Source organism: Pelobates fuscus, chromosome 3 (assembly GCF_036172605.1).
Source record: "Pelobates fuscus isolate aPelFus1 chromosome 3, aPelFus1.pri, whole genome shotgun sequence".
NCBI classification, from domain to species: domain Eukaryota; kingdom Metazoa; phylum Chordata; class Amphibia; order Anura; family Pelobatidae; genus Pelobates; species Pelobates fuscus.
In genome coordinates this window covers 259,915,388-259,943,032 of record NC_086319.1, presented here as the reverse complement: position 1 = coordinate 259,943,032, position 27,645 = coordinate 259,915,388, and the positions used below count along the sequence as shown (strand labels likewise).

The window sequence follows — 27,645 nt, the reverse complement described above, 5'->3', positions numbered from 1 at the left end:
AATCAGACTTTCTCCATTATAGATTCATATTGTGTTCATACAGTGCAGCCCTTGCCCTTGCCAAACAGTCCTATTTTTCCGCTCTCATTAGTTCATGTTCCCGCAACCCCAGGCGTCTCTTTCACACCTTTAATTCTCTTCTTCACCCTGCTGTGGCCACCCCCCAAACTAACCTTACTGCTGATAACTTTGCATGTTACTTCACTGACAAGATTGAACAGCTAAGGAAAGAATTCTCCCCTCCTTGCCTTTCTGTTTCTCAATCACACATAGATCATGCCTTTCCTACCCTTCAGACATTCTCCCCAGCTACTGACCAAGAGGTGGCTGCTCTTCTTTGCTCCTCTCGCCCCACCACTGTCAGGATCGGGACAGGGATCCAACACGCAAAGTACAAACAGGACAGGGTACGTATACCGGACCTTAGAATGGCCGGACTAACGTACGGAGAGTAAAGAGAATGGTCAGAAACAAGCCGAGGTCGAGGGAACGAGAGGACAGGTGAGCGAGGAACAAGCCGGGTCAAGGATACCAGATGGAAACAGAGTAAGTCAAACTAGCCGGGTCGGAACCAAAGGAATAACTGAAATCGCCAGAGCACTGTGTGACTAGACAGGCTAGAACCACGACAGGGCAATGAGTGAATGGGAGAAACAGGTTTAAATACCCTGGTTACAGTGAGTATGCCCGCCTCCGATGAGTCCTGAGTGGCTTCCAGTCACTTGAGTGACAGATCGGTCAGGACTGACGTCATGACGTCGGGCAGCGTGCGTGACGTCATAAAATGAGACGGATCCCTCGCGGCCGGCGTGAGAGTGTCTAGGGGAGCCGCGAGGGATGGAGGAAGCCGACCTGCTGGAGGAGTAAACTACTAAGTCTCTACCTCTTTCGGAGGTAGAGGCTTCAGGTACCCTGACAGTACCCCCCCTCTCAGATACGCCCACCGGGCGGAAGGAACCGGGACGAGACGGAAAGCGTGAGTGAAACGCCCTGCGAAGGCGAGGAGCATGAACATCCTCTTGTGGTACCCAACTTCTCTCCTCAGGACCATATCCCTTCCAGTCGACCAAATATTGTACTCTCCCCCGAGAGATACGAGAATCAATGATGGAGTTAACCTCATACTCCTCCTGACCCTCCACCTGAACAGAGCGAGGAGGGGCGATCGTGGAGGAGAATCTGTTACAGACTAGGGGTTTCAACAATGAAACGTGAAAGGAGTTAGGGATGCGTAAGGCAGCTGGGAGAGCTAGACGATACGCCGCTGGGTTAATTCGAGTCAAGATCCTGTAAGGACCAATATATCGAGGAGCGAATTTCATGGAAGGAACTTTAAGCCGAATATTCCTAGTGCTTAACCATACTCTATCGCCTGGAACGAAAATCGGAGCCGCCCTTCTACGTTTATCGGCGTGTTTCTTAACCAGCATAGAATTGTGTAGAAGAATTTGTCGAGTCTGATCCCACAACTTCCTCAAATTGGCAACATGTACATCAACCGACAGTACACCTTGGGAAGGAGAAACCGAGGGAAGAATAGATGGATGAAAGCCATAGTTCATGAAGAAGGGGCTTGAATGAGTAGAGTCACAAACGAGATTGTTGTGCGCAAACTCCGCCCAAGGAATCAAACCGACCCAATCGTCCTGGTGTTCGGAAACAAAACAACGTAGATATTGCTCAATCTTTTGGTTAGTACGTTCAGCAGCTCCGTTAGACTGGGGATGATAGGCAGAAGAGAAATTTAATTTAATACCTAGTTGAGAACAAAAGGATCTCCAAAAACGGGAAACAAATTGGGACCCTCTGTCAGATACGATTTGGGAAGGTATCCCATGTAAGCGAAAAATCTCCCTCGCGAATATCTCTGCCAACTCTGGGGAGGATGGAAGTTTAGGCAAGGGAATGAAGTGGGCCATCTTGGTGAATCTGTCAACCACGGTGAGGATAACAGTCTGTTTTTTAGAGATAGGTAGATCGACAATAAAGTCCATGGCCAAACAAGACCATGGTTTCTCTGGTACCTCTAAGGGATGCAGGAATCCACTTGGGAGCGTATGAGGTTGTTTGGTCTTAGTACACACTTCACACGCAGCGATGAAATCTTTAGTATCTTTACGTAAAGCAGGCCACCAGAAGTCTTTAGAAATCAAAGCATACGTCTTGCAGATACCAGGATGTCCCGCCATCTTGCTGTTATGGAAACATTGCAACAGCTCCAGTTGAAGAGTAGGAGGAACGAAATGTCGACCCTCAGGAGTCTGTTTAGGTGCTAGATGTTGCAGCTTAATGATCTCGGCCAGTAACGGGGAATGAATCCTGAGATTCGTATTAGCAACAATCTTGCATTTAGGAACTATAGAAGAAAGAATCGGTTCAGATACAGTGAAAGGTTCATATTGTCGAGACAAAGCATCGGCCTTAGAGTTCTTAGAGCCAGGTCTGTAAGTAAGCACATAATTGAAATGAGTCAGGAATAAGGACCAACGAGCTTGCCTAGAGGACAAACGCTTAGCCTCCCCAATATAGGACAAGTTCTTGTGGTCCGTCAAAATAGTAACCGGATGTAAGGTGCCCTCCAATAGATGTCTCCACTCTTTCAAGGCTTTAATGACTGCTAACAATTCCCTGTCTCCGATGTCATACCTGCTTTCAGGCCCAGAAAGTTTCTTGGAAAAAAAAACACAAGGATGTAACGGTTTATCCACCCCCAACCTTTGTGAGAGAACGGCACCTACTCCTGTCTCAGAGGCATCGACCTCAAGTAGGAACGGCAAGGACGTATCAGGATGGACTAATATTGGAGCAGAAGCAAAAAGTTCTTTGAGATTTTTGAAAGCAACGAGAGCTTCAGTAGACCAAGTCTTAGTATCAGCCCCTTGTTTGGTCATATTGGTAATAGGTGCAATAATAGAAGAGTAACCCTTAATGAAGAGCCTATAATAATTGGAGAACCCAATAAACCTCTGGATAGCCTTGAGTCCCTTAGGCAATGGCCAATCTAGAATAGACTGGAGTTTGTCAGGATCCATCTTAAAGCCTTCCCCAGAAATCACGTATCCAAGAAAATCTATCTGGGTCTGGTCAAAGCTGCATTTCTCCAATTTGCAGTATAAGCCGTGTTGTAGAAGTTTGTGTAATACCTTTCTGACTTGTCTATGGTGGGTCACAATCTCTCTAGAGTGTATGAGAATATCATCCAGGTATACAATAACACAATCCTGTTGAAATTCCCTAAGAACTTCGTTAATCAGATCCTAGAATACTGCCGGTGCGTTACAAAGGCCAAAAGGCATGACCGTGTACTCATAATGCCCGTAGCGGGTATTAAACGCAGTCTTCCACTCGTGACCTTGTTGAATTCTCACCAAGTTATATGCCCCTCTGAGGTCCAACTTGGTGAAAATCTTAGAACCTTTTAGCCGATCAAAGAGCTCGGTAATCAAGGGGATCGGATAGGCATTCCTAATGGTTATTTTATTCAAACCTCGGTAATCAATACATGGTCTGAGTGAGCCATCCTTCTTTTTAACAAAAAAAAATCCAGCCCCGGCGGGAGAAGAGGATCTCCTAATGAATCCATTGTCTAAATTCTCCTGAATATACTCCTCTAAAACAGAATTCTCTTTAATGGATAGAGGATATACATTACCCCTGGGGGGCAAGGTGCCGGGCAAAAGATTAATTTTACAATCAAAGGTCCTGTGTGGGGGTAGTGTATCAGCGTTCTTCTTATCGAACACTGCTTTTAAGTCTATGTACAGAGGAGGTATCTGTCTCCCTGTAGACTGGGTAGAACTATCTGGTGTGTTAATCATAGCCAATGGAGACACCCTGCGTAAACACCTCTCCTGACAACCCTGGCCCCATGAGATTATCTCCCCTAATTCCCAATCGATAATAGGGTTATGTCTCTTTAACCATGGGTAGCCCAGGACTATGGGAACAGAAGGAGATGAAATGAGCATAAGTGATAAGTTCTCCTCGTGTAAGATACCAATAGTTAAGTTAATGGGTATAGTCTCATGAGAGATAACAGGCTCAAGTAAAGGTCTACCATCTATGGCCTCAACGGCCAAGGGTGTATCCCTTAACTGGGATGGGATAGTGTGTTTAGTAGCAAAGACTTGGTCGATAAAATTCTCAGCAGCTCCGGAATCTATCAAGGCCATGGTCTTTAGCATTCCCTTCTCCCACGTTAAAGAAATTGGTAGCAGAAGCCTGTGATCTTTATAATTATGCGTAGAGGACAAAATAGAAACACCCAAGGCCTGTCCTCTAGAGAAACTTAGGTGCGGGCGTTTCCCGAGCGAGTAGGACAATTCAGACGCAAATGACCTCTGGCTCCACAATACATACATAAACCCTCCCTTCTCCTGTACTGCCTCTCCTCTTCAGAGAGGCGAGTATTGCCTATCTGCATAGGTTCAGGATACAGTGAGGTATTGGAATCAGGACTTTGAAATGTAGGGGCTAATTTAAAGGCAGGTCTGAAGTTCCTCTCTCTAGTGTTCTGTCTCTCTCTTAAACGCTCATCAATACGAGAAATGAACGAAATTAAGTCCTCTAAATTCTCAGGAAGCTCCCTAGTAGCAACCTCATCAAGGATAATATCTGATAGCCCGTTCAAAAATACATCTATATAAGCCTGCTCATTCCACTTGACTTCTGCCGCCAGAGACCTGAACTCTAGTGCATAATCCACAAGTGTTCGGTTCTCCTGTCTCAGGCGCAACAGTAATCTGGCTGCATTAACCTTCCTACCAGGAGGGTCAAAAGTTCTTCTAAATGCAGCTACAAAGGCATTATAATTATATACCAATGGGTTATCATTCTCCCATAGTGGGTTGGCCCATCTCAGAGCTTTCTCAACGAGTAGGGTGATAATAAATCCAACTTTCGCCCTATCTGTGGGATAGGAGCGAGGTTGTAGTTCGAAGTGGATACTAATCTGGTTCAAAAAACCACGACACTTCTCCGGTGAACCACCATAACGTACAGGTGGGGTAATATGGGAAGAGGCACCTACAGTGGCTACCTCTAGACCAGAACTTACAGGAGAGATGGAAGTAGTACGGATCTCCTCAGGTGGGTTATTGGCACGAGATAATAGCGCCTGTAGTGCTAGTGCCATCTGGTCCATTCTGTGTTCCATGGCGTCAAACCTGGAATCAGAGGGACCAACCTGACTGTTTGTACTTGCAGAATCCATTGGCCCTGTCGTAATGTCAGGATCGGGACAGGGATCCAACACGCAAAGTACAAACAGGACAGGGTACGTATACCGGACCTTAGAATGGCCGGACTAACGTATGGAGAGTAAAGAGAATGGTCAGAAACAAGCCGAGGTCGAGGGAACGAGAGGACAGGTGAGCGAGGAACAAGCCGGGTCAAGGATACCAGATGGAAACAGAGTAAGTCAAACTAGCCGGGTCGGAACCAAAGGAATAACTGAAATTGCCAGAGCACTGTGTGACTAGACAGGCTAGAACCACGACAGGGCAATGAGTGAATGGGAGAAACAGGTTTAAATACCCTGGTTACAGTGAGTATGCCCGCCTCCGATGAGTCCTGAGTGGCTTCCAGTCACTTGAGTGACAGATCGGACAGGACTGACGTCATGACGTCGGGCAGCGTGCGTGACGTCATAAAATGAGACGGATCCCTCGCGGCCGGCGTGAGAGTGTCTAGGGGAGCCGCGAGGGATGGAGGAAGCCGACCTGCTGGAGGAGTAAACTACTAAGTCTCTACCTATTTCGGAGGTAGAGGCTTCAGGTACCCTGACAACCACTTGCCCGCTCGATCCTGTCCCATCTCACCTTATTAGATCTCTCTCCACTTGTCTCGTGCCTTCTCTAACACACATCTTCAACTGCTCGCTCTCTTCTGGCATCGTCCCTGCTGACCTTAAACATGCCACTGTAGTACCTATACTAAAAAAAACCATCCCTCGACCCATCCACCCCCTCTAACTACCGTCCCATATCTCTGCTCCCTTTTTCCTCAAAGCTTGTGGAAAGACTTGTCTTTACCCGTGTGTCTCATTTCCTCAATTCCAACTCTCTCCTTGACCCCCTTCAATCTGGCTTCCGCCCTCTCCACTCTACAGAGACTGCCCTTATCAAAGTTACTAACGACCTAATCGCAGCTAAATCCAAAGGCCACTACTCCATACTAATTCTTCTTGACCTCTCAGCGGCCTTTGACACCGTTGATCATGCTCTCCTTCTTCAAACTCTTCAATCGCTTGGTCTCTGCGACTCTGTCCTCTCGTGGTTTTCCTCTTATCTCTCCCAACGCTCATTCAGTGTCTCTTTTTCTAATGATACCTCCTCCCCTTGCCCTGTCTCGGTTGGAGTTCCCCAAGGCTCCGTCCTTGGTCCCCTTCTATTTTCTCTTTATACTGCCTCTCTTGGCAAACTTATTACCTCTTTTGGATTTCACTACTGTCACGATACCTTACCTGTCATCCTCGGACCCACGCAGTACAGCATCCTCCTTCACTGAGCGGCACGGCACCTCTGACGCCGGCCGCTCACTCAGAGCGGAATTTCTAACTTCGGCGCATGCGCGCCACTGCCGTCGGCTGGAAGCCGACAGAATCATGACGCAACCACGCACCCGGACCTTTTGGGGGCGTGGTTTTAAAGCAAAACACACCACACTATAAAAGGGCTGTCTTGACAGCAGTAAGACGCCCTAGTGTGGTTCTTGCTAGTTCCCATAGTGCTCTTTATGTTTATTGGTATTCTCTCCTGGTATTTGACTTCTGGCTACTCTATTTGACTATTCTACTCTCTGGTTCCCTGTACTTTGGCTTGTTAATCGTTATTCCGTCTTCTGTTATCCCTTGACCTCTGGCTATCCCATTTGACTACTCTAACGTGAGCCCGGCCATTCTAAGGTCCGGTATACGTTCTATAGTTAGGTTGCACTCTGCGTGAAGGGGTCACTGTCGTGACATTACACTAGGGCCATGGACCCTGCAGGTGTTAACCCTCTTGGGCTTGGTGCGGACAATAGGTTTGAGGAGCTGGACCATCGTATGGACCAGATCGCCCTCGCCGTACAAACCTTAATTAACCGCACTGCTTATCTCCAGCCGGAGGAGCAGACTCCTAGTCTGAGACCCCAAGAACATCCCATGGAAGTGCTACCTACAGGTACTTCCAATCAGGCTACAGCACCTCTCAGGTATGGGGGTGATCCTAACGGATGCAGGGGGTTCCTAAATCAGATAAGCATATATTTTGAACTCCATCCTAGAGCTTACCCTACCGATAGAGCTAAGATTGGGTATATTATAACCCTGTTAGTAGATAAGGCTTTAACCTGGGCTAATCCCTTGTGGGAGAATGACAACCCCATAGTCTTTAATTACACTAACTTTGTTGCAGCTTTCAGGAGAACTTTTGATACCCCAGGCAGAAAGACTAACGCTGCCAAATCCTTATTGCGTTTAAGACAAAATACCCGTTCTCTAGTAGATTATGCCTTGGAATTCCGTACTTTAGCTGCAGAAGTCAGATGGAACGAACAAGCATTCGTAGATGTGTTCCTGAATGGAGTATCTGATAGAATCCTAGATGAAGTGGCCACAAGAGATTTACCAGATACTCTAGAGGAGCTAATAACATATTTAGCTCATATTGATGAACGTCTTAGGTACAGGCAGAACACCAGAGAGAGACCTAGGAGAGTACCGGAACGTCTTGCTCTAACCTATCCCTCGTCCGAAACCCCTCCAGAACCCATGCAATTAGGGGCTACAAGATTGTCTGAGACAGAGAGACAATACCGTAGGAGGGAAGGTTTATGTTTGTATTGTGGCAGGAAGGGACATACACGAGTGAATTGTCCTAACCGGCCGGAAAACTCTCGCACCTAAGTTCACAAGGGGGACAGGCCTTGGGTGTTATGTGTATGTCCTCCTTCAATGATAAAAAAGATCTCCGGCTTCTTCTACCTATTACTTTAGAATGGGAGGGAAAGAAAATATCCACCCTTGCTTTAATTGATTCTGGGGCTGCTGAGAATTTTGTAGATCTCTCATTCGGGCAGAAAAATACCCTTCCATTCCAAAAAAGATCGGCACCCTTGGCCGTTGAGGCCATAGATGGTAGACCATTATCGATACCTCTTATTACCCAGGAGACCATTCCTCTAGTATTATCTACAGGTCTTCTTCATAGGGAGGTTATCATTCTGCAACAGATAACATCTCCTATTTTTCCTGTAATACTTGGGTTTCCTTGGTTAGTCCAGCATAATCCGTCGATTGACTGGGAAAAGAAGGAGATCATTAAGTGGGGAGATTCTTGTCACAGTAAATGCATTACTCCGATTAAACCAGTAGGCTTAATCAATATACCTACTATGGAACCATTGACTACCCAAATACCCAACCAATATATTGACCTTAAAGATGTCTTTGAACCTAAAGAGGCAGAAAAGTTACCTCCCCATCGTCCCTATGATTGTCCTATTGAATTGTTGCCTGGTACTATGCCTCCAAGAGGCACGGTTTATCCCCTGTCGATGGCCGAGAATAAAGTATTAGAGGAGTACATTGCCGAGAATTTAAAGAAAGGGTTTATCACTAAATCCTCATCGCCCGCGGGTGCGGGGTTTTTCTTTGTATCTAAGAAAGAAGGGGATTTAAGACCCTGTATTGATTACAGAGGGTTGAATAAGATTACTATCCGTAATGCTTATCCTATTCCCTTAGTGACTGAACTATTTGACAGGTTAAAAGGAGCTACTGTCTTTTCTAAACTAGATTTGCGGGGAGCATATAATTTAATCAGAATAAAAGAAGGGCATGAATGGAAGACTGCTTTTAATACTCGTTATGGTCATTATGAGTATCGAGTTATGCCCTTCGGCTTATGCAACGCCCCAGCAGTCTTTCAGGACTTCATCAATGATGTGTTGCGAGACTTTTTACAAATGTTTGTAATCGTATATTTGGATGATATCCTGATTTATTCTAAAAACATAAACGAACACTATGAACATGTCAGATTGGTTCTTTCAAGGTTATTAGAGAATGGTCTCTATTGTAAATTGGAGAAATGTTTGTTCCACAAGGAAGAAGTGCATTTCCTGGGATATATCATTTCTAGTACGGGTTTCCAAATGGAGCCGAAAAAGTTAGAAGCCATTCAGCAATGGCCCTTACCAGTTGGACTCAAAGCAATCCAACGCTTCCTGGGGTTTGCCAATTACTATAGAAAATTCATAAAAGGATTCTCTTCAATAACAGCCCCTATTACTGCTATGACTAAGAAGGGAAGAAATCACAGGGAATGGTGTACTGAAGCTAAAAGAGCTTTTGATTTATTGAAAGAAGCCTTTTCCTCAGCACCAGTATTAAGACACCCTGATCCTTCTCGTCCTTTCATACTGGAAGTAGATGCATCCGAGTCAGGGATAGGAGCAATACTATCTCAAAGACCTTCGGATGATCAACCATTGCATCCTTGTGGGTTTTTTTCAAAAAAATTAACGGAAACTGAGAAGAGATACGATATAGGGGAGAGAGAGTTGTTGGCAATTATTTCTGCCCTTAAAGAATGGCGATACTTGCTTGAAGGGTCACCCATCCCTGTTACCATTTTTACAGATCATAAAAACCTCTCTTACTTCAGTGAAGCCAAGAAAATGTCTGACAGACAAGTACGTTGGTCTTTATACCTCAATCGTTTCAATTATGTTGTTACATACAGGCCAGGGTCAAAAAATACTAAGGCGGATGCTCTATCCCACCAATATGAACCTGTTACTTCCTCCAATGAAGTTATGTCCTCTTTAATCCCTCATAATCGTATTGTAGCAACTGTCTTTGCTAAAGTCTCATCGGGATTAATAGAGGAGATCTCTACATTCCAAGATCGTACTACCTTGACTGTTCCTCAAGGAAAACTATATGTGCCATTAACCTATCGGAATAAAGTATTATCCCTCATGCATGACTCCAAAATGGCAGGGCATCAAGGGATACATAAAACCACATCATTGCTGGCGGAACGATTCTGGTGGCCTTCCTACAAAAAGGATGTGCGTGAGTTTGTCCTTGCTTGTAATATTTGTTCCACTACAAAATCACCTAAGGGTCGTCCTATAGGACTCCTTATGCCCTTACCTGTTCCAGAGACTCCATGGTCAAGTATTGCTATGGATTTCGTAGTAGACCTACCCCCTTCTAAGAACTACACTGTCGTATTAACGATAATTGACAGATTCTCCAAGATGTCTCATTTGGTTCCTCTTTATAAATTACCTACATCATCTGAACTGGCGTATATATTTATAAAAGAAGTGGTCCGTTTACATGGGGTACCCCAAGATATTGTCTCTGATAGAGGGCCTCAATTTATTTCTCGTTTCTGGAAATCATTTTGTGGACAGTTAGGTATCAACCTTAACCTTTCCTCTTCTTATCATCCCCAATCTAATGGGGTTACAGAAAGGATGAACCAATGCCTGGAACAATACATCCGTTGTTTCACTTCGGTTCATCAAGATGACTGGGCGGACCTGTTACCATGGGCAGAATTTGCTCACAATCATCATATCCATGAATCCACTTTACACAGCCCGTTTTTTATTAATTATGGGTTTAATCCTACAACTTTACCGAGTTCCATTCATTCTACCGGAGTGCCAAGTGTAGATGACACCGTTAGGAACATGAGGGAGACTTGGTTAGGGGTTAAACAAATATTGACTCAAAGGGCTAGTGTGTACAAAGCCAATGCGGATAGGCATCGGAAACCTGCTCCCACGTTCATGATCGGGGATAAAGTGTGGTTAAGTACCCGTAACATTAGACTTAAGGTCCCATCTATGAAATTCGCTCCCAGATTTATTGGTCCATTTCAGGTTCTCAAGCGTATCAACCCTGTTTGTTACAGTCTTCGTTTGCCCTCTAATATGAAAATACCGAATTCGTTCCATGTCTCACTTCTCAAACCATTAATTTGTAATCGGTTTACTCGTAATACCCCTCCTCCTCTTCCTGAAGTTGTGGAGGGACAAAACGAATATGAGGTGAGGTCTATTTTGGATTCTCGTTTTTCTAGGGGTAAACTTCAATACCTTTTAGACTGGAAGGGTTATGGACCTGAGGATCGTTCGTGGGTGGACGCTTCTGATGTGCACGCCCCCCGCCTGATTCGTTTATTTGAAAGGAGGCGTTCTAACCGCCCTGGGGGCGGTCCTTGTGGGGGGGGTACTGTCACGATACCTTACCTGTCATCCTCGGACCCACGCAGTACAGCATCCTCCTTCACTGAGCGGCACGGCACCTCTGACGCCGGCCGCTCACTCAGAGCGGAATTTCTAACTTCGGCGCATGCGCGCCACTGCCGTCGGCTGGAAGCCGACAGAATCATGACGCAACCACGCACCCGGACCTTTTGGGGGCGTGGTTTTAAAGCAAAACACACCACACTATAAAAGGGCTGTCTTGACAGCAGTAAGACGCCCTAGTGTGGTTCTTGCTAGTTCCCATAGTGCTCTTTATGTTTATTGGTATTCTCTCCTGGTATTTGACTTCTGGCTACTCTATTTGACTATTCTACTCTCTGGTTCCCTGTACTTTGGCTTGTTAATCGTTATTCCGTCTTCTGTTATCCCTTGACCTCTGGCTATCCCATTTGACTACTCTAACGTGAGCCCGGCCATTCTAAGGTCCGGTATACGTTCTATAGTTAGGTTGCACTCTGCGTGAAGGGGTCACTGTCGTGACAACTACCACCTGTACGCTGATGACACCCAGCTATATCTCTCCTCCCCGGACCTCTCCCCTGCCGTCCTGCAACGTGTCACTGCTTGCCTTTCTTCCATCCCGCTTTCTGAAACTCAATCTCTCAAAAACTGAGCTCCTTGTCTTTCCTCCTCCTAATACTGATCCTCCTCTTTCCCTCTCCCTCCAAGTTTGTGGTACCAACATCAGTCCATCCTTGCAAGCGCGCTGTCTTGGCGTCATACTTGACTCTGGTCTCACCTTTGAGCCTCACATCCAGCATGTTGCCAAATCCTGTAGATTCCATCTTAAAAACATAGCCCGCATCCGCCCCTTTCTTGCACCAGATACTACCAAGGAGCTTGGCCATGCTCTAGTAATTTCCCGCATGGATTATTGTAACCCTCTCCTGATTGGTCTTCCCAATAGCCGTACTGCACCCTTACAGTCTGTAATGAATGCTGCTGCTAGATTGATTTTCCTCTCTAGTCGTTTCTCTCACACCTCACCCCTCTGCCAGTCCTTACATTGGCTTCCTGTATGCTATAGGAGTCAATTCAAGGTACTAACTCACACCTATAAAGCACTGAACAACTCTAGCCCCTCTTATATCTCCTCACAGATCCATAGGTATGTCCCTTCTCGGTCTCTCCGCTCTGCCCGTGACCACCTCCTGTCCGTTGTCCGCACTCGTACGGCCAACTCGCGCTTGCAGGACTTCTCACGGGCGGCTCCCTTCCTATGGAATAGCCTGCCTACCGCCATCAGACTCTCCCCTAGTCTTGCATCTTTTAAGAAGTGCCTTAAAACCCATCTCTTTAGGAAAGCTTATGGCCTCCAAGACTAACCCTTACCTCACATACCTGTCTCTTGCCCTCTCCTAAAGGGCAGCCCACCTTATTTGATTGTAAATTCCTGTCCTAATGTGTTTTACACCCCACCTCCTATAGAATGTAAGCTCGTTTGAGCAGGGTCCTCTTCAACCTATTGTTCCTGTAAGTTTATTTGTAATTGTCCTATTTATAGTTAAATCCCCCTCTCATAATATTGTAAAGCGCTACGGAATCTGTTGGCGCTATATAAATGGCAATAATAAATAAAAAAAATAAAATATAGCGAGTAGGAGCATTTGGGAGATTTTAATCTCCCTTATGCTATTATGGGGGTCATATTGACCCCCATAGAGTAAGGAGGACATGGGGGATTTAGGAAGTGGCGGGGAGCACTGCTCCCTGCCACTTCTATTTTTACATGTTACAAGGAGGGAGCTGTGCGCCAGTAGTTCCCTCCTTGTAATAAACTGAATGAACAAACGAACACTGATACTCAGTGTTTGTTTGTTCGTCTGAAATATCCATTCATTCATTCATTCGTCTTTCTGACGAATGAATGGATGAAATTCCCGTTCGCAAGCCCAAGTGTTTCACTGGGCATGTGCAGGAATCTCACAGTCTGTCTAGTGTGGGCAGATGACGTATCCCACAGGGACTTCCTCTACCCACACAAATATGGCGGTGCCCTGAATATAGATCGGGGCAGAAAATAAAGATAAAAAATAGGTAATGTGGGAGGCTTAGGGGCATTTGGGGGTGACTAGGGGGTCAGTTAGATGTAGTGGAGTCGGGAGGGGGGCAAAAAAAAATGGGATTCAGCCATGACAGTGCCGATTTAATCTATCATGTGTGTATGCATACGCAGGATGATGCTGAACACCAAATGGGAAGGATCTTTCATATGTGAATAGCAGAACTGTGGCTAGGGAGTAAGCAACTTTTACCATAAACCCCTGCAGGATACATGTTTACAGGATAAAGTCACACCCTCCAAAACAGAGTGAAAGGCTTCTGATTGGTGGAACCTCTTGGTGTTTATGTGAGGGTGGGGTGCAGGCACGGTCTCTTAAATGCTCAGTTGCAGAAGATCAAGGGAAGCATTTTTTAACATTTAACATTTATTTGCTATTTTTTGCATGCATTTAATGCATTAGCCATATGTAATGATTATGGTACTTGGAGTTTTCCATAAAGGGGAGAGGGAGAAAGGGGGGTGCATAATGTTTTTATAAGTAGATTAGCCATGTGCATAACCAAAATGCCAAGTTCTAGAAATTAAAATATTGTCTGTCCCTAGCTTCAATGGATAACATAATATTAAAAACAACACTGTACACTTTCATTTAGGATGGTATGTTTTCCTTTAGCTTTACATTTGTTTTGATAGTATGTGACAAGCAGAAAGTTGAGCAGGATTTGTAAAACTCTGGGAAAAGTAAAATTTGTAGAAAAAAAAAAGCTTTAAACATATTAGGTGAAGAAAAAATACAGATTAGAATGTATTTGAACCGCGGTGATCACAGCTGTTTGTCCTAATCCCACCAAAACAAAAATACATCAAGGTCAGTGGGTGACCCATGTGTCCCAATCACTTGTCCAATTTACAGGGCTGAGACAAGCAATGACTAAAGGGTAAAATGTAATAATTATTTTCCATAAAAAAAATTTACAATTTCTTTTAAGGGATTATTCGTTTTGCCCATCGAGGTATCTCAAATCCAACAAAAATGATTTCTCTGTTTAATCTGGTCACCTTCCTCTTCTATGCAGTTTAACATTTGTGCAGGTCATCAAAGAAAAAAAATAAAGACAGCTCTAATGGCACAGTTATAGTGCTTGAACTGCAAAATGCCATTTCAACAAAAGAGAGCTCTAGAAATAATATGGGCAGCAGCTTAAACATCTGTATTAAGAAGAAGCACCCAGAATCAGAACTTGAATTTAGGACGGATGCTTTCTTTTTTTTGTAGTTGCCATGTTTATTAGGTCACATGTTTTTACACAGTGCCATTTGGTATGGTGGTTGCTATGGAGGCTGTTCAAAATAAAAAGTGGTATTTTGTCACAGCACAGTGAGCGGGCAGAAGCATTTCCTTCCTCTTTGCTTAGCTATGTAAGAGTAGTGCAAGGCCTAAAAAGGCTTCTTCAAAGAATACAGGATGTGCTTTATTTCACAGCTATACGTTCTCACTGTATGATATTATTTATAAAGCGCCAACAAATTCCGCAGTGCTGTACAGTGTACAGAAGTGAACAGCCATGTGCAAGATACAAGAGATGCGACATACTTCATCAAACATTACACATGTTCAAAGCACAGAGTGAGAGAGTGCACTCACAGCTTCATCATTGTTTGAGTAAAAACTGCTCAGCAAAATGGATTCCCTTCAGCATTGTGCAGCACAGTCTTTATATCCTGTCAGTGCTTTGCATGACAAATAAACCTCCTTTCCTTTTCCTGTGATTAATACATGTCTGAGTTGGGCCAAGAGTGGCCATATTTAAATTTATTTATATTGACCACCATAATTTCAAGGGGCCAACACTGTCAAAATTGAATAGAAAACACAATACACTATATCACATTCTTGGGCACCAGTGAGTTAAATGGAAAACATATTGAAAACCTCCACCTTGTGGAACCTTGAATCTGGAAAGTGTCCCCCCTTGTAAGCTCTTAAAACAGCCACCACTGAAATAAATAGGTATTCATTGAACATTGAATATCCTTAAATTTAGTAAGATCACACACTATATATTATTCATTATTAAAAGCCTCATATAAACCGATATATGTCTTGGGGATTCTCTGTGTGTGACCTGTAAATGCAGGTTTTATGCTTGGTGCCCATGGACAGTGACCTATTTAGAGTGGATGAATGTCCTGTGTTTTGCCTTTAGTAGCACAGAAAGTCTATCACAAGGTTCATAGGCAGGCTATGAAAATAAAACCAATTTCAGCACAATGGCAAATCTAGCAGTATCACACTATGCAATATAATGCATCCATTAATACATTCAGTACTAAATAATCCACAATAATACAAGCTTTACTGTAAGTGATTAAAAGAAAATAAGGAAACATATATACTATTGCTATACATAGTGCAGCATGTGATCAGCTACAAACACACATTTCCAAGACACACACAAACATTACACCATGCACATTCAATGTCACTGTAAAAAGACAGTGTACCCCAAAGACACCAAGTTACTCGCCAGCAATGGCAAGAGAAGGCTAACCATTGCCATTCTCAACGGCTGGCTAAGCATCATGGGAGCCATGATCAACATGCATGTAAGATGTCAATACTGTTAGCCACTACTAATATACAGTATAGTAAATGAGATGGGCAATGTGTAGGGTACTTACCCAGAATCCTGGGAATGATCCTCCTCCTCAACCTCCCCTCCTCCTCTCACTGCTGACCATGTCCATTTTGCCCACTGAACAGGTGACAGCATCTGCCATGGGCTGAATGCCATCCTTATAAAACAACACTAACACAAATATACAATTAAAACTACCCACCCTCCAAAATATAGAAAACTATATACTTATAAATCAACCCACTGCTACCAGATTTATCCTCCAACTCTGCTCGCAGCTGGGACTAACTCCCTCTGTACACCATGACCAGGATCCTGAAAACTTAATCTTTAACACTGAGATCCTAAAAGGCTAATCTCTTCCCTCGATGCTGCATGTAGCTGTGGGAATCAGCTGTCTGGCATCACCGTGCTATGTGCTATTATTCCTCCTCTCTCCCCCCTTAGCAGACTGTACTACTGCACACAGCAGGGAGGATCACAGCACACACAGCTCTCTGTGAACCTATCTGCAGGCTCTAAATCTAGATGTGCTGTGTCTCTGAATATCTAGATGTGCTGTGTCTCTGGATATCTAGATGTGCTGTGTCTCTGAATATCTAGATGTGCTGTGTCTCTGGATATCTAGATGTTCTGTGTCTCTGGATATCTAGATGTTCTGTGTCTCTGGATATCTAGATGTGCTGTGTCTCGGAATATCTAGATGTGCTGTTTCTAAATATCTAGATGTGCTGTGTCTCTGGATATCTAGATGTGATGTGTCTCTGGATATCTAGATGTGTTGTTTCTGAATATCTAGATGTGATGTGTCTCTGGATATCTAGATGTGTTGTTTCTGAATATCTAGATGTGTTGTGTATTTGGATATCTAGATGTGCTGTTTCTGGATATCTAGATGTGCTGTGTCTCTGTATGTCTAGATTGCTGTGTATTTGGATATCTAGATTGATGTGTTTCTGGGTATTTAGATGTGCTGTGTTTCTGGATGGCTAGATTGCTGTTTCTGGATATCTAGATCTGCTGGGTTTCTAGATGTGCTGTGTATTTGGATATCTAGATGTGCTGTGTTTCTGTATATCTATCTAGATGTGCTGTGTTTCTGCATATCTAGATCTATGTGTTTCTGGATATCTATCTAGACGAGCTGTGTTTCTGGATATCTATCTAGATGTGCTGTGTCTCTGTATATCTAGATTGCTGTGTATTTGGATATCTAGATTGCTGTGTATTTGGATATCTAGATTGATGTGTTTCTGGGTATTTAGATGTGCTGTATTTCTGGATAGCTAGATTGCTGTTTCTGGATATCTAGATGTGCTGTGTATTTGGATATATAGATGTGCTGTGTTTCTGAATATCTAGATGTTATGTGTTTCTGGATATCTGTCTAGATGTGCTGTGTCTATGGATATATGCATGTGGCATCCTCCTGAAAGCTAGCAGCAGTTTGGCAGCCTGCACAATGTACTACCTCACCCTGAAAACATCCTGCTTTCACCACACCACATAGATCTGCCTTGTAAGGTGAATTCCCCTCCTACACAGCTCTAAAAGAGAAATACAAATATTTAAGATTATAATATACCCCCATCCCACTTGTTACTGTATGATAAAACCAATCAACAGGTTGATGGAATGTCTATCATAATGAAACTCTTATTATAGAGACTGTACTATTAAACACAGGGAGGGTTTAAAGAGCGTGACTTGTGACATAGCCACGTCAATATATAGCTTTTCACTCATGATGCTCCCCCCACAAGTTAAAGTTCAACTGGACTTGCCCGGCACCTGGACATTGCTAACCCCTCCCTAGGTTGGACTGTGCCACTCAGTTAGAGGGGAATCCTGTTAACCCCTTAAGGAAACATGACATGTGTGCCATGTCATGATTCCCTTTTATTCCAGATGTTTGGTCCTTAAAGGGTTAAACACACTCTGAGTCAATTGTTTTGTTTTTGTCTTCCTTTACTGCTCCCAGCTACCTCCTGTTGAATGGTTTAGTCTCAATTGTGTGGGAATTAACTGAATACAATATAAGTCAGCCTGTAATAGGAAACCTGACTACAAAAAAAATCTCCTATCCATGTTACAGCTGTTCAGACCCAGAACTTCCTGCTAAGCAGCTTCTGGGCACACCGCAGGAGGATGTGCTCTTATTGCTGTGGTTCCTCTATTCTTGTTAAGGTTGTCATATTTATATTTAAGGTGGGGTTGAAGAAATTCATTTTACCTCGTATATTATTATTATTATTATTATTATTATTATTTAGAAAGCACCAACAAGTTCCACAGCACTGAATGTTTGTTTTACCCTTGGGGTGAAAAAAGAAGAAGAAAAATAATTAAAATACTGTCCTGGAGTATGATTTTAAAAGGGTCCATGGTGTCTAGAGGTATGCTGATTTGGTTTTAATGAGGCGACTAATGCAGGGCACTTGACTGAGGCTTTATATTATGCACTCTTAAACCAATAACCCGAATTTATCCTTATATTATCTTAATAAATACTATAAATGCCCACATTAGAAAAAGTGAGTTATGGGCAATCAGTCTATAAAATGTGAAGCTATTCAAAAAATATTCTCAAAAAATAAGAACATTTTCTGTTGTAAGATCTTAAAGCTTTTAACGAGAGGTGACCAAATTAGCAACTGTTCGGTTACTAATTGCATGCCAGGCTAAGGTTGGCAGAAATATATAGAAGTTATATAACAGCTTGGACGGCCTAGGTCTTTTGAGTGTAGTGCAGACATCACAGGGAGTTCAGAAACTATCCAGGATTCGTGGTACTTGTTATGCTACAGACCTGACAATTTATTCACTTGGCAAACTTCCCAGAATGTAATTCGTTATCATTCTAAAATGGCATAAACCATAAGAATCTGGGAATCTGTAGCAAGTACTGTCCAGAACTACAAATCATTCAGGACTGCTGAGGCCATCCAGAAACTCTCATTATCCTCAACCAACTATGGAATTTTGTCAAGATCTTCTTTACTCCACGACAACACAAACCCATAAGATACTCATCAGCATTTCAGATAGAATTTAAAGGGTTACTCCAACCACCATGACCACTTCTGTTTTTAAAAGTGGTTAATGTTGGGGGCAGAGCCTGACTGGCAAGCAGAGAGGACGCATGCAAGGCGAGCTCCTGAGCAACACCTGCTAAAAAAGCTATATTTCTGCCAAACTAACGTTTTCAGCTCCGAGAAGTTACTCACCGCATAGTGGGGAATCTGGTGACTCGGTCAGTACAGGACTCAGCATTTTCCTGAACCGGACTACACTCCCTTCACTTGTCAGGCGTCGGAGGGATGGCCGCTCTCCAGATGCAACATCCTGACACTCAGAGTGGACATCTGCACTCCCTGCCCTCCTCTGGACTGGTGGGGGTCATCCCGGTCCCAGGAGGTCTCTCACCGACACTCTTGGCAACAGGGACTGCTCTGCCCGTAAACACCGCGTGGCTTTCAAGATGGCGGCGATCGCGGCTGGAGACTCAGCCGAGACCCAAACTGCCACACTCATGACTAAACTGGATCTCCTGTTTCAGAGGTTCTGGGCCACAATAGAAGCGAGACAGCAATCTGAGCTGACAAACAGCTCTCAGACCCATCACCACAAACCACTCACCCACTCCAATCCACGTAGCCCTTGAGGTCTCTTGGTAGCCCGACTAGCTGCGAAGCACCTTTTTCTTCACAGCAGAGACCAAGAGAACAAGGCACTGACCAGTTCTCAAGCCCTGATTTTGAACCAACCACAGAGCGAGGCCTACTAAAAGCCCAAAGATCAGGGACACTCAGTCTCCTTACTCCTCAAAATGGCAGCTCCAGTACTAGCACGGATCAGGGGACATCAGCTGAAGGCTCACTGTACGTGCTTCCAAGCGACATAAGCCTACCCTCAAGGTGTCTGAGTTCCCAGCAGTCTCTAATCAAACTGGGGATCGGGTGATAAGGCAGGGGGCTTACAGTGGCTGCCCCGAAGACACCTGTTCCTCCTGGCTTACTTTTCATATGGTGGACTCCTGTATTTTATTTTATTTTTAAATGTTTTTATTTTGTTTTGTATTGAATCCATTTGCTTTCAATCTTCACTGAATCCATACATTTTTCTTTTATTAGCTAATACTCATAGAAGACCTAGCATGTTCTTGATATTTGTTAGCAATGGTATGCCTAATGATTTCCTTTTTATTTTTAACTCACACAAATAAGATATGCCTTTGTTAATTAAGCTGGTGACACTAGCACCTCAATAAGTCAGTCTGTTAAACTGAATCAGGACCTCGTCTGCCTTACCTTACAACTGACGTGTTGATTTAACCATTGTTGAAACTACTTTATAACCTAAAATGTGCAATGTTCAGATATGCCAAACAATTGTCTTTAAATGTTGATCTAAAAGCCGGCAATAGCTGTTGTGGCCAGGGCCGGCCTTAGGGGTGTGCGAGCTGTGCGGCCGCACAGGGCGCCATGGTGCAGGGGGCGCCCTTGCGGCTAACAGACATGCCGGGCTGCTGGGCGGTCGGGCGGCGCTGGCGGGCGGCTGGCGAGGGAGCTCTTCCTCTGAGCTGTCTGCTAAGCTCCCTCGCGCGCCGCAGAGTGAGGCTGGGAGCCGGAATATGAGTCATATTCCGGCTCCCAGCCTCACTCTGCGGCGTGCGAGGGAGCTGAGCAAACAGCTCAGAGGAAGTGCTCCCTCGCCAGCCGCCCGCCAGCGCCGCCCGCCCAGCAGCCACTGGACCACCAGGGAGGAAGAGACCCCCCCCCCCCAGCATTCCCAAAGGTAAGGAGGCTGGGGGGGGGGGTCTAAATAAATTTTAAAAAATGTGTTAATGTGGGTGAGTGTGTGTGTGTGTGTGTGTGTGTATGTTAGTGTGTGTCTGTGAGTGTGTGTGTGTGTATGTTAGTGTGTGTCTGTGTCTGTTAGTGTGTGTGTGTGTGTGTATGTTAGTGTGTGTCTGTGTATGTTAGTGTGTGTCTGTGTCTGTTAGTGTGTGTGTGTATGTTAGTGTGTGTCTGTGTATGTTAGTGTGTGTCTGTGTATGTTAGTGTGTGTCTGTGTCTGTTAGTGTGTGTGTTTCTGTTAGTGTGTGTCTGTGAGTGTGTTTGTCTGTTAGTGAGTGTGTGTGTCTGACTGTGTGTGTGTGGCTGTCTGCCTGTGTGTGTGTGACTGTTTGCCTATGTTTGTGTGTGTGTGAGACTGTCTGCGCGTGTGTGTGACTGTCTGCGCGTGTGTGTGTGTGACTGTCTGCGTGTGTGTGTGTGTGTGTGAGACTGTCTGCCAGTGTGTGTGTGTCTGTCTGTCTGTGTGTGACTGTGTGTGTGTGGCTGTCTGACAGTGTGTGTTTGACTGTTTGTCTGTGTGTGTTTGACTGTTTGTGTGTGTGGCTGTTTGCCTCTGTGTGTTTGGCTGTCTGCCTGTGTGTTTGTGTGTGGCTGTGTGTGTGGCTGTCTGCCTGTGTGTGTGTGTGTGGCTGTCTGCCTGTGTGTGTGTGTTTGTGTGTGACTGCCTATGTGTGACTGTCTGGGCAGACTAGATGGGCCGAATGGTTCTTATCTGCCGTCACATTCTATGTCTGTGTTTGTGTGTGGCTGTCTGTGTATGACTGCCTGAGTGTGTTTGTGTGTGTGTGTATGGCTGTCTGCCTGCCTGTGTGTGTGTGTGTGTGACAGGGTGTGTGGGAAGGGGTAAGGAGTGGGGGCGGGGGGGCGCTGTGAAGATTTTTTGCACAGGGCGCCCAAATGCCTAAGGCCAGCCCTGGTTGTGGCATTGCTTTCGTGCACCACAAAATAAAGAATAAAAAAAAAAAAGTGGTCAATGTTGTAGAAGTTTGTATGTGTGCTGTGTTCCTGCTTGCATTTCTGACTAACCCCTCTCCTGTTCACCTCTTTCTTCTCTTCCCTACCTGACGCAATGCAAACAGTCCAATCAAACTCTTCTCTATGGGAAGCATTTAATTGGACCATGATCTGGTGCTGCAGATGTATGATCAGAATATGAAAGGCAGTGCTGGGAGCTTAGCCAGTCACTGGATTACTAGTGAGTTTAACCCTTTATTTATAGTTTTATAAGAGGAGGACTAGTACATAATGCACTGCAGAGCATTATAAGCTAATATATAGTATATATGAAAAGGGGTGAGATTAACCTTTTCAACCAGTGACAGTCTACAGTGACAGCACTATCTGTAAATTAAATGAACAGAGAATTAAGGGTTGTGTTAATGCTGCACAGTCCATGTGTTCCTGGACCCATCAGGGACAGAGCATGAATAGTGCTGCCCTGTGGTCTAAATGATGAATGATGTGGCCAATTTCTTTTTTTTTTTTTTATATAATCCATGGCAGCTTCACCCACATGTTTATGTGCCCAAGAAAACATGGTTTATCTGGCAACCCTAATTGGAATATAGTGAAAAGCAAAAGTGTGAGGTTCAGCAGAAGGAAAGATACATGTGGGTAGTTGAGGTGTAGTGAGCATAAGTGGGAAAATGGGGAGACCAACTCTATATGCAAAATTCAGACACATAGGCATGGACAAATGGTGGTTGTGGGGTGGGGGGCTTGAGCTTTCATTGTGGTGACCTATAACCAAAGATCTCTGCCCACACTGTTGGGGTAGTGGAGGAGCCCAAAGAGCCTCTGCTTGCACCTTCTGCCGGGTGCAGAGCAGGTACATGGCTCCCATGAGCGTTGGCAGTTTAGAGCATTGCCTTGGGTTACAACAGCAACGCTCTGAAACTATGCTCTATAATTGTAAGCTCTTTCAAGCAGGGTCCTCATCTACCTATTGTTCCTGTAACATTTTGTAATTGTCTCATTTATTGTTACATTTCTCCCCCTCCCCCCTTTATATTATTGTAAAGTGTTGAAGAATAAATTGTCATTATATAAATGGAAATAATAATGATATGCAGCCAGGAGCTCAAGAGAGCCAATGCTTAAGGTCTGCTGCCGGCAGAGAGAGACCAGAGGCATTACACACACTGCGCCACCAGGTAAAGGTATGGGATCTCCCCTCCCAAAAAAGTAATCTGAGTGAAGGGGGATGACACTGTATTTCTCTAAAAAAGAAAAATTGACAAAAAAAAAATTCAAGGGTTCAAGGTACGCTATAGTAACCATAACCACTGGAACGTATTTTAGCGGTTCTGGTAACTTTAACCTGTCCCTTCAGGCTGGGCACTGTAATTGATGCCTTTTTAGACAAAATTGATTCAATGCATCTCTATGAAAAATTGCTGATTGGTGTAGCTCGGCGTTTTGCCAAGCATGAGCTATAACCTCCCAATGCTTTCTTATGGGAAAGCATTGGATTTGCTGAGATCTCAGATTGATTATCTCAACCATGGAGGCAGGGCCATCCGTGGCGAGTCTAGCGCGGCAATGGTGAAATGGTAAGTAAAATACTTTTTAACTCCTTACTGAGGTGGGCCATAATATTATATTGTGTATGTATATGTATATGTGTGTGTATATATATATATATATATATATATATATATATATATATTGTTTCTTTTCAATCTAGACTGCTAATTAAAGTCAGATTTCCTAACAAACTCTATTGAATAGCAAAAAAATAAATTCTCATGTGAAAACATAAGAAGTAGACCCTGGAAACAAACACTTTTGGTGAGGTAGGAAATCGACAATCCGTGATCAAGATTGGTCTGCAACCCACTGAACAGCTTTAAGAACTCATAGCAGCATTCATTTTTGGGATTCTAGCACGTCTCCTCCCTTCTTGACCTCTTTTGGCTCCATGCACTCTTTGCTCCAGTTGTCTCCCAATCACTTGTCAACACCCTCATTTAGTGCACTGTTTGCCAACACTATTCAATTCAAGCAGGCATTGAGAAATTTCCAAAAAACGTCAGAGGAGGACAAGAATGAATAATTGCAAAGGCCTAATGAGAGGGGCATTTAGAAGAATATGCAGGGGTCACTGATGCAGACAAAATGCAGTCACAAGGACAGATTGAAATAAAGGGTTCGAATTTAGATTACTTAGTTCAGTACTAAATATGTATGTCACTTACAGCTCAAAGAAATAAAAACTCTAATGTGTCATACATAAAACCAATATTTCATTATAATAATTATATTTAACTGTATGACATTAGCTTAATAATGAATCAGCTTTAAGTTTTTGAGATGCCATTTTTTTTAGTGGTGTAACAAAAACATGGGATGGCACCAAAAGGTTTATAGCATCATAACTATTAACTATGTGGTTATGGTAAGATGACTGACACCATGCAGTAGAGATACAGATAGGAGGAGCCACTCAGACAGTTACATAAAAAGAAAGGCTAAGACACATTGTCTGTGTTGCAGGCCACAATGGTTATGGTGCCAGGTGTCCCTAGGCACGATCCCATATTTATGAATGGTTTTACATTTTGCTCTTTTGGGAATTACACAGTCCTTCTAGCTGACACTGATAAATTAAAGCAGAAGTTCATACTTTCAACTTTGCACATTATTCATTAACGGAGAGTGTGACAGCTTACCATGATATTGCACCAGGGGACTCCGGTCCCCAATGTCACTACAGCAAGTCATAGTGTTTATGGTACTTAGAGTATCCCTTTATTAATCATGGGAGGGCTGATAAGGGGATCATTGATCAATACGCCCTTCACCTCTTGCTAGGGCCATTAGCAGACTAATGAGCATGTATGATTTCTGGAGATGTATGCCATTTACAGTAACAGTAATAGAGTGATGTAAAACATTGATCATGGCATTCATAACACAGAGGAGATGATGGCAAGTATGTCAGTGGGAAACAGAATCTGCATCTCTTGGACATGCACAGATCTCTATGAGTTTTCTGTCACACTGGGAAGGTCACACGGATGGAGGGGGCAGGGATATACAATGACACTCTGAAACTTCAGCAACCTCCAACTGTGAAATCTACATATACTGCATTCTCCATGTCAGTAGGACAATATCCCTGAGATCTGTAAGCTTTGTTCGCAAAATAAAAGAAATTCTTTCGCACTTTTATCCCAGGTCAAAGGTCGCCAGCCTTCCCCTGCCTTTAATGATGGGGATCATACCTACGCTGATCTAGCTGCGCTGAACGAATCAAATGCTTGTTAATCGCTGGATGAAGAAATCGATTTGCCCGTTCAGTGATTAACAGTTATTTTGATTAGTTCAGCATAGCTGTACGTGATTTGTGCCCAAGTCTAATCACATCCACTATCTAATCAGGTCTTTCAATGATATTCAGTGAGAATTGTCCAATACTCAGTACTACCTGGTTATGGTCAAGAGTGACACCACACCTTGGAAAAGATCAAAATTTGCAGTAGAACACCTCTTCCTAATGTTCAAACTATCACTAAAACCAATACAGCTTGAGCTTGTACATAACGCTCTGTTCTTCGGAAGGTATGAAATTGGGAAAGAGGGTGAATGTGTCATAGGGGGTGATGTCCAATGAGGCAAATATGCCTGATAAGGGCTCAACTAAAAAATGTTCTCCGACAGACTGGTATGAATCCACATTAGGCTGACTAACAGGCTGGCACAATTTGGTTTATTCTCAGTCTGGTGCTGTACCTCACAGTGCCACTACCTCTCTGTGGTGCTATTCCAGGCTGCTGCACCCAGACTGAGAGCTCTCTCTGTTCCCAGCTGGCCTTACTTTGTGATTAACTTCTCCCTATTCAGTTGAGCATCACCCTTTCTTGATTGCCAGTTCATTAATGTTAATGTTGTTGGTCTGGTCCTTTTATCCTGAGTTTCTGTGTTAGCTGGCTGTCCCCCTGTATCAAGAGGCCCTCCTGCTACACAGTTATCTGTGTTTGCATTTTATTTACCCACCTAGTGCTCACATCCTTGATAAAGGAAGGGGAGTTTAATAATCACCCTAACAGACGAAAGTTAAAATGTATGAGGCTTAGAAAAAAAAAAATCACCAGTACCCTCAATAACATGCATCGACACCAAGTTTCTAGCGTCTGTCTTACATAAGTGCCAACAGTCCCGAATTTGCTGGCACTGTACTGCAGTCTGGGGTACTGTCCCAGCAAAAATATGTCCCGGAGGCCTCTCCCGCATTTTGACTTTTGCTAGCAGGTGGCTGGGCACTAAAACCATGCGCAGAACAGCATTATCCATGGTCTGCTTGAAGGGACAAACTGTCAGTTCGTCTGGCCACCCTCTTTGGGATGACCATCTGCACAGAACGTGTTATCTCTATGTCCAGAAAATTGGGCAGGAAGTAGTGGTGGGTATGACCTTTTAAATGGTATTGGCCTTGAGTTAAACCTGAAACATGTGGGTAGTTAACGAGGTAATGGAAAAATTTAAGAAACAATTAACATTATATCTATTGCTTGAAAAAACAATTGATTGGTGGATAACAGTGATTGCAACACATGTACTGTGTGCCCTGATTGCTTCTCTATGAGAAGAATCTGATTGGACAAAAGTCCAGTCTTGGCGACTTTACCGGAGTAGGCTGCAACATGGAGTCTGCCCCAGGGCTAGAAGAAACGCAAGTTTAAAGATTTTTGTAATGTTAAAAAAATCAAGGGATGGCCTAGTAGTCTAAAATAAAGACAAATTAAAAGATTTTGTTTTTTTCAACATAGCATGTCTCTTTAATTAATACCACGAACAGATGGATGAATGTGCTGTTTTATTCACCCAGATTAGCATATTGTTCTATTCTACAGCATAACACAATCATTACTTTGTTTGTACAAAGAGGAATTAAGTATTGATCTATGGTTATTGTATATACATTTATGTTTCTGTACAGGTAGGTTTGTCATTCTCTGCAAACATACACACAATAACATTGTGTTTGGCTCTATGATAATGCCTTGGTGGGGAATATTACATACAGATATGTACATGAAAGGCTTACATAAAAATAATCACATTCACACATATAAAAGAAAAACTATGATCTCTGTGCAAATTCATGTGCAAAGGGCACACCCTGGAGGAGATAAATGGTAATTGCAACCACTGGCTTCTGTACACCTTTCCAGCAATCATAAGTATGGATGTTTTTATTATTTACAAAGAACAAACATTTTCTGCAGATCTGTAACAGTAGATACGCTATCAAATTGCCAGTTTTGTTCTCTACATCAGTGTTTCTCAATCTTTTACGTTGTAGTACCCACGCAGCCCAAATAAAAATTCCTAAGTATTATTTGAGAAAGTAATTTCTAATGATTTAAATTCCAAATGGACTGTTTAGACCAAGCATGTCAAACTCGGAGGCTTGCACGGGCCAAATTAACAAGGTTTAAAGGACCACTATAGGCACCCAGACCAATTCAGCTCAATGAAGTGGTCTGGGTGCCAGGACCCCCTAGGTTTTTTACCCTGCAGCTGAAAACAGCCACTAGAGGCCGCTTCCACGAGTCCAGCGTCAAATAAGATCCTCATAGGAAAGCATTGAGTAATGTTTTCCTATGGGCGGATTTGAATGTGCGTGTGCCTCTGGCTGCGCATGCAGGTCCACTCAGGAACTGACATCGGCGGGGAGAAGAGGTCACCAGCGCCAAGAGAGCCCGGCGCTGGATTAAGGTAAGTGGCTGGAGGGGTTTTAACCACTTCAGCGCCGAGGGAGGGGGGCACTCCAAGAGCCTATAGTGCCAGGAAAACAGGTTTGGTTTCCTGGCACTATAGGATCCCTTTAAGTTTACGTGGGCCGCAAAAAAAAAGGTAAAATTTT

The 27,645-nt window shown here is 43.8% G+C and overlaps 1 protein-coding gene across 3 annotated transcripts in view; it reads right to left on the bottom strand.

The window, feature by feature from the left end:
- Positions 1-27,645, bottom strand: part of TACC1 (transforming acidic coiled-coil containing protein 1) — a 124,381-nt gene that overhangs the window by 74,334 nt on the left and 22,402 nt on the right. The window contains exon 1 of one of the 3 annotated variants that reach the window (XM_063448408.1): positions 15,959-16,721. The exons of 1 other annotated variant lie outside the window; for it this stretch is intronic. In XM_063448408.1, the coding sequence (XP_063304478.1) occupies positions 15,959-16,071 (113 nt within the window). In that variant the 5' untranslated portion in view covers positions 16,072-16,721. Of the gene's footprint in view, positions 1-15,958; positions 16,722-27,645 lie in introns of those variants that run through there. One more of the 3 variants, XM_063448409.1, reaches the window with a different exon arrangement.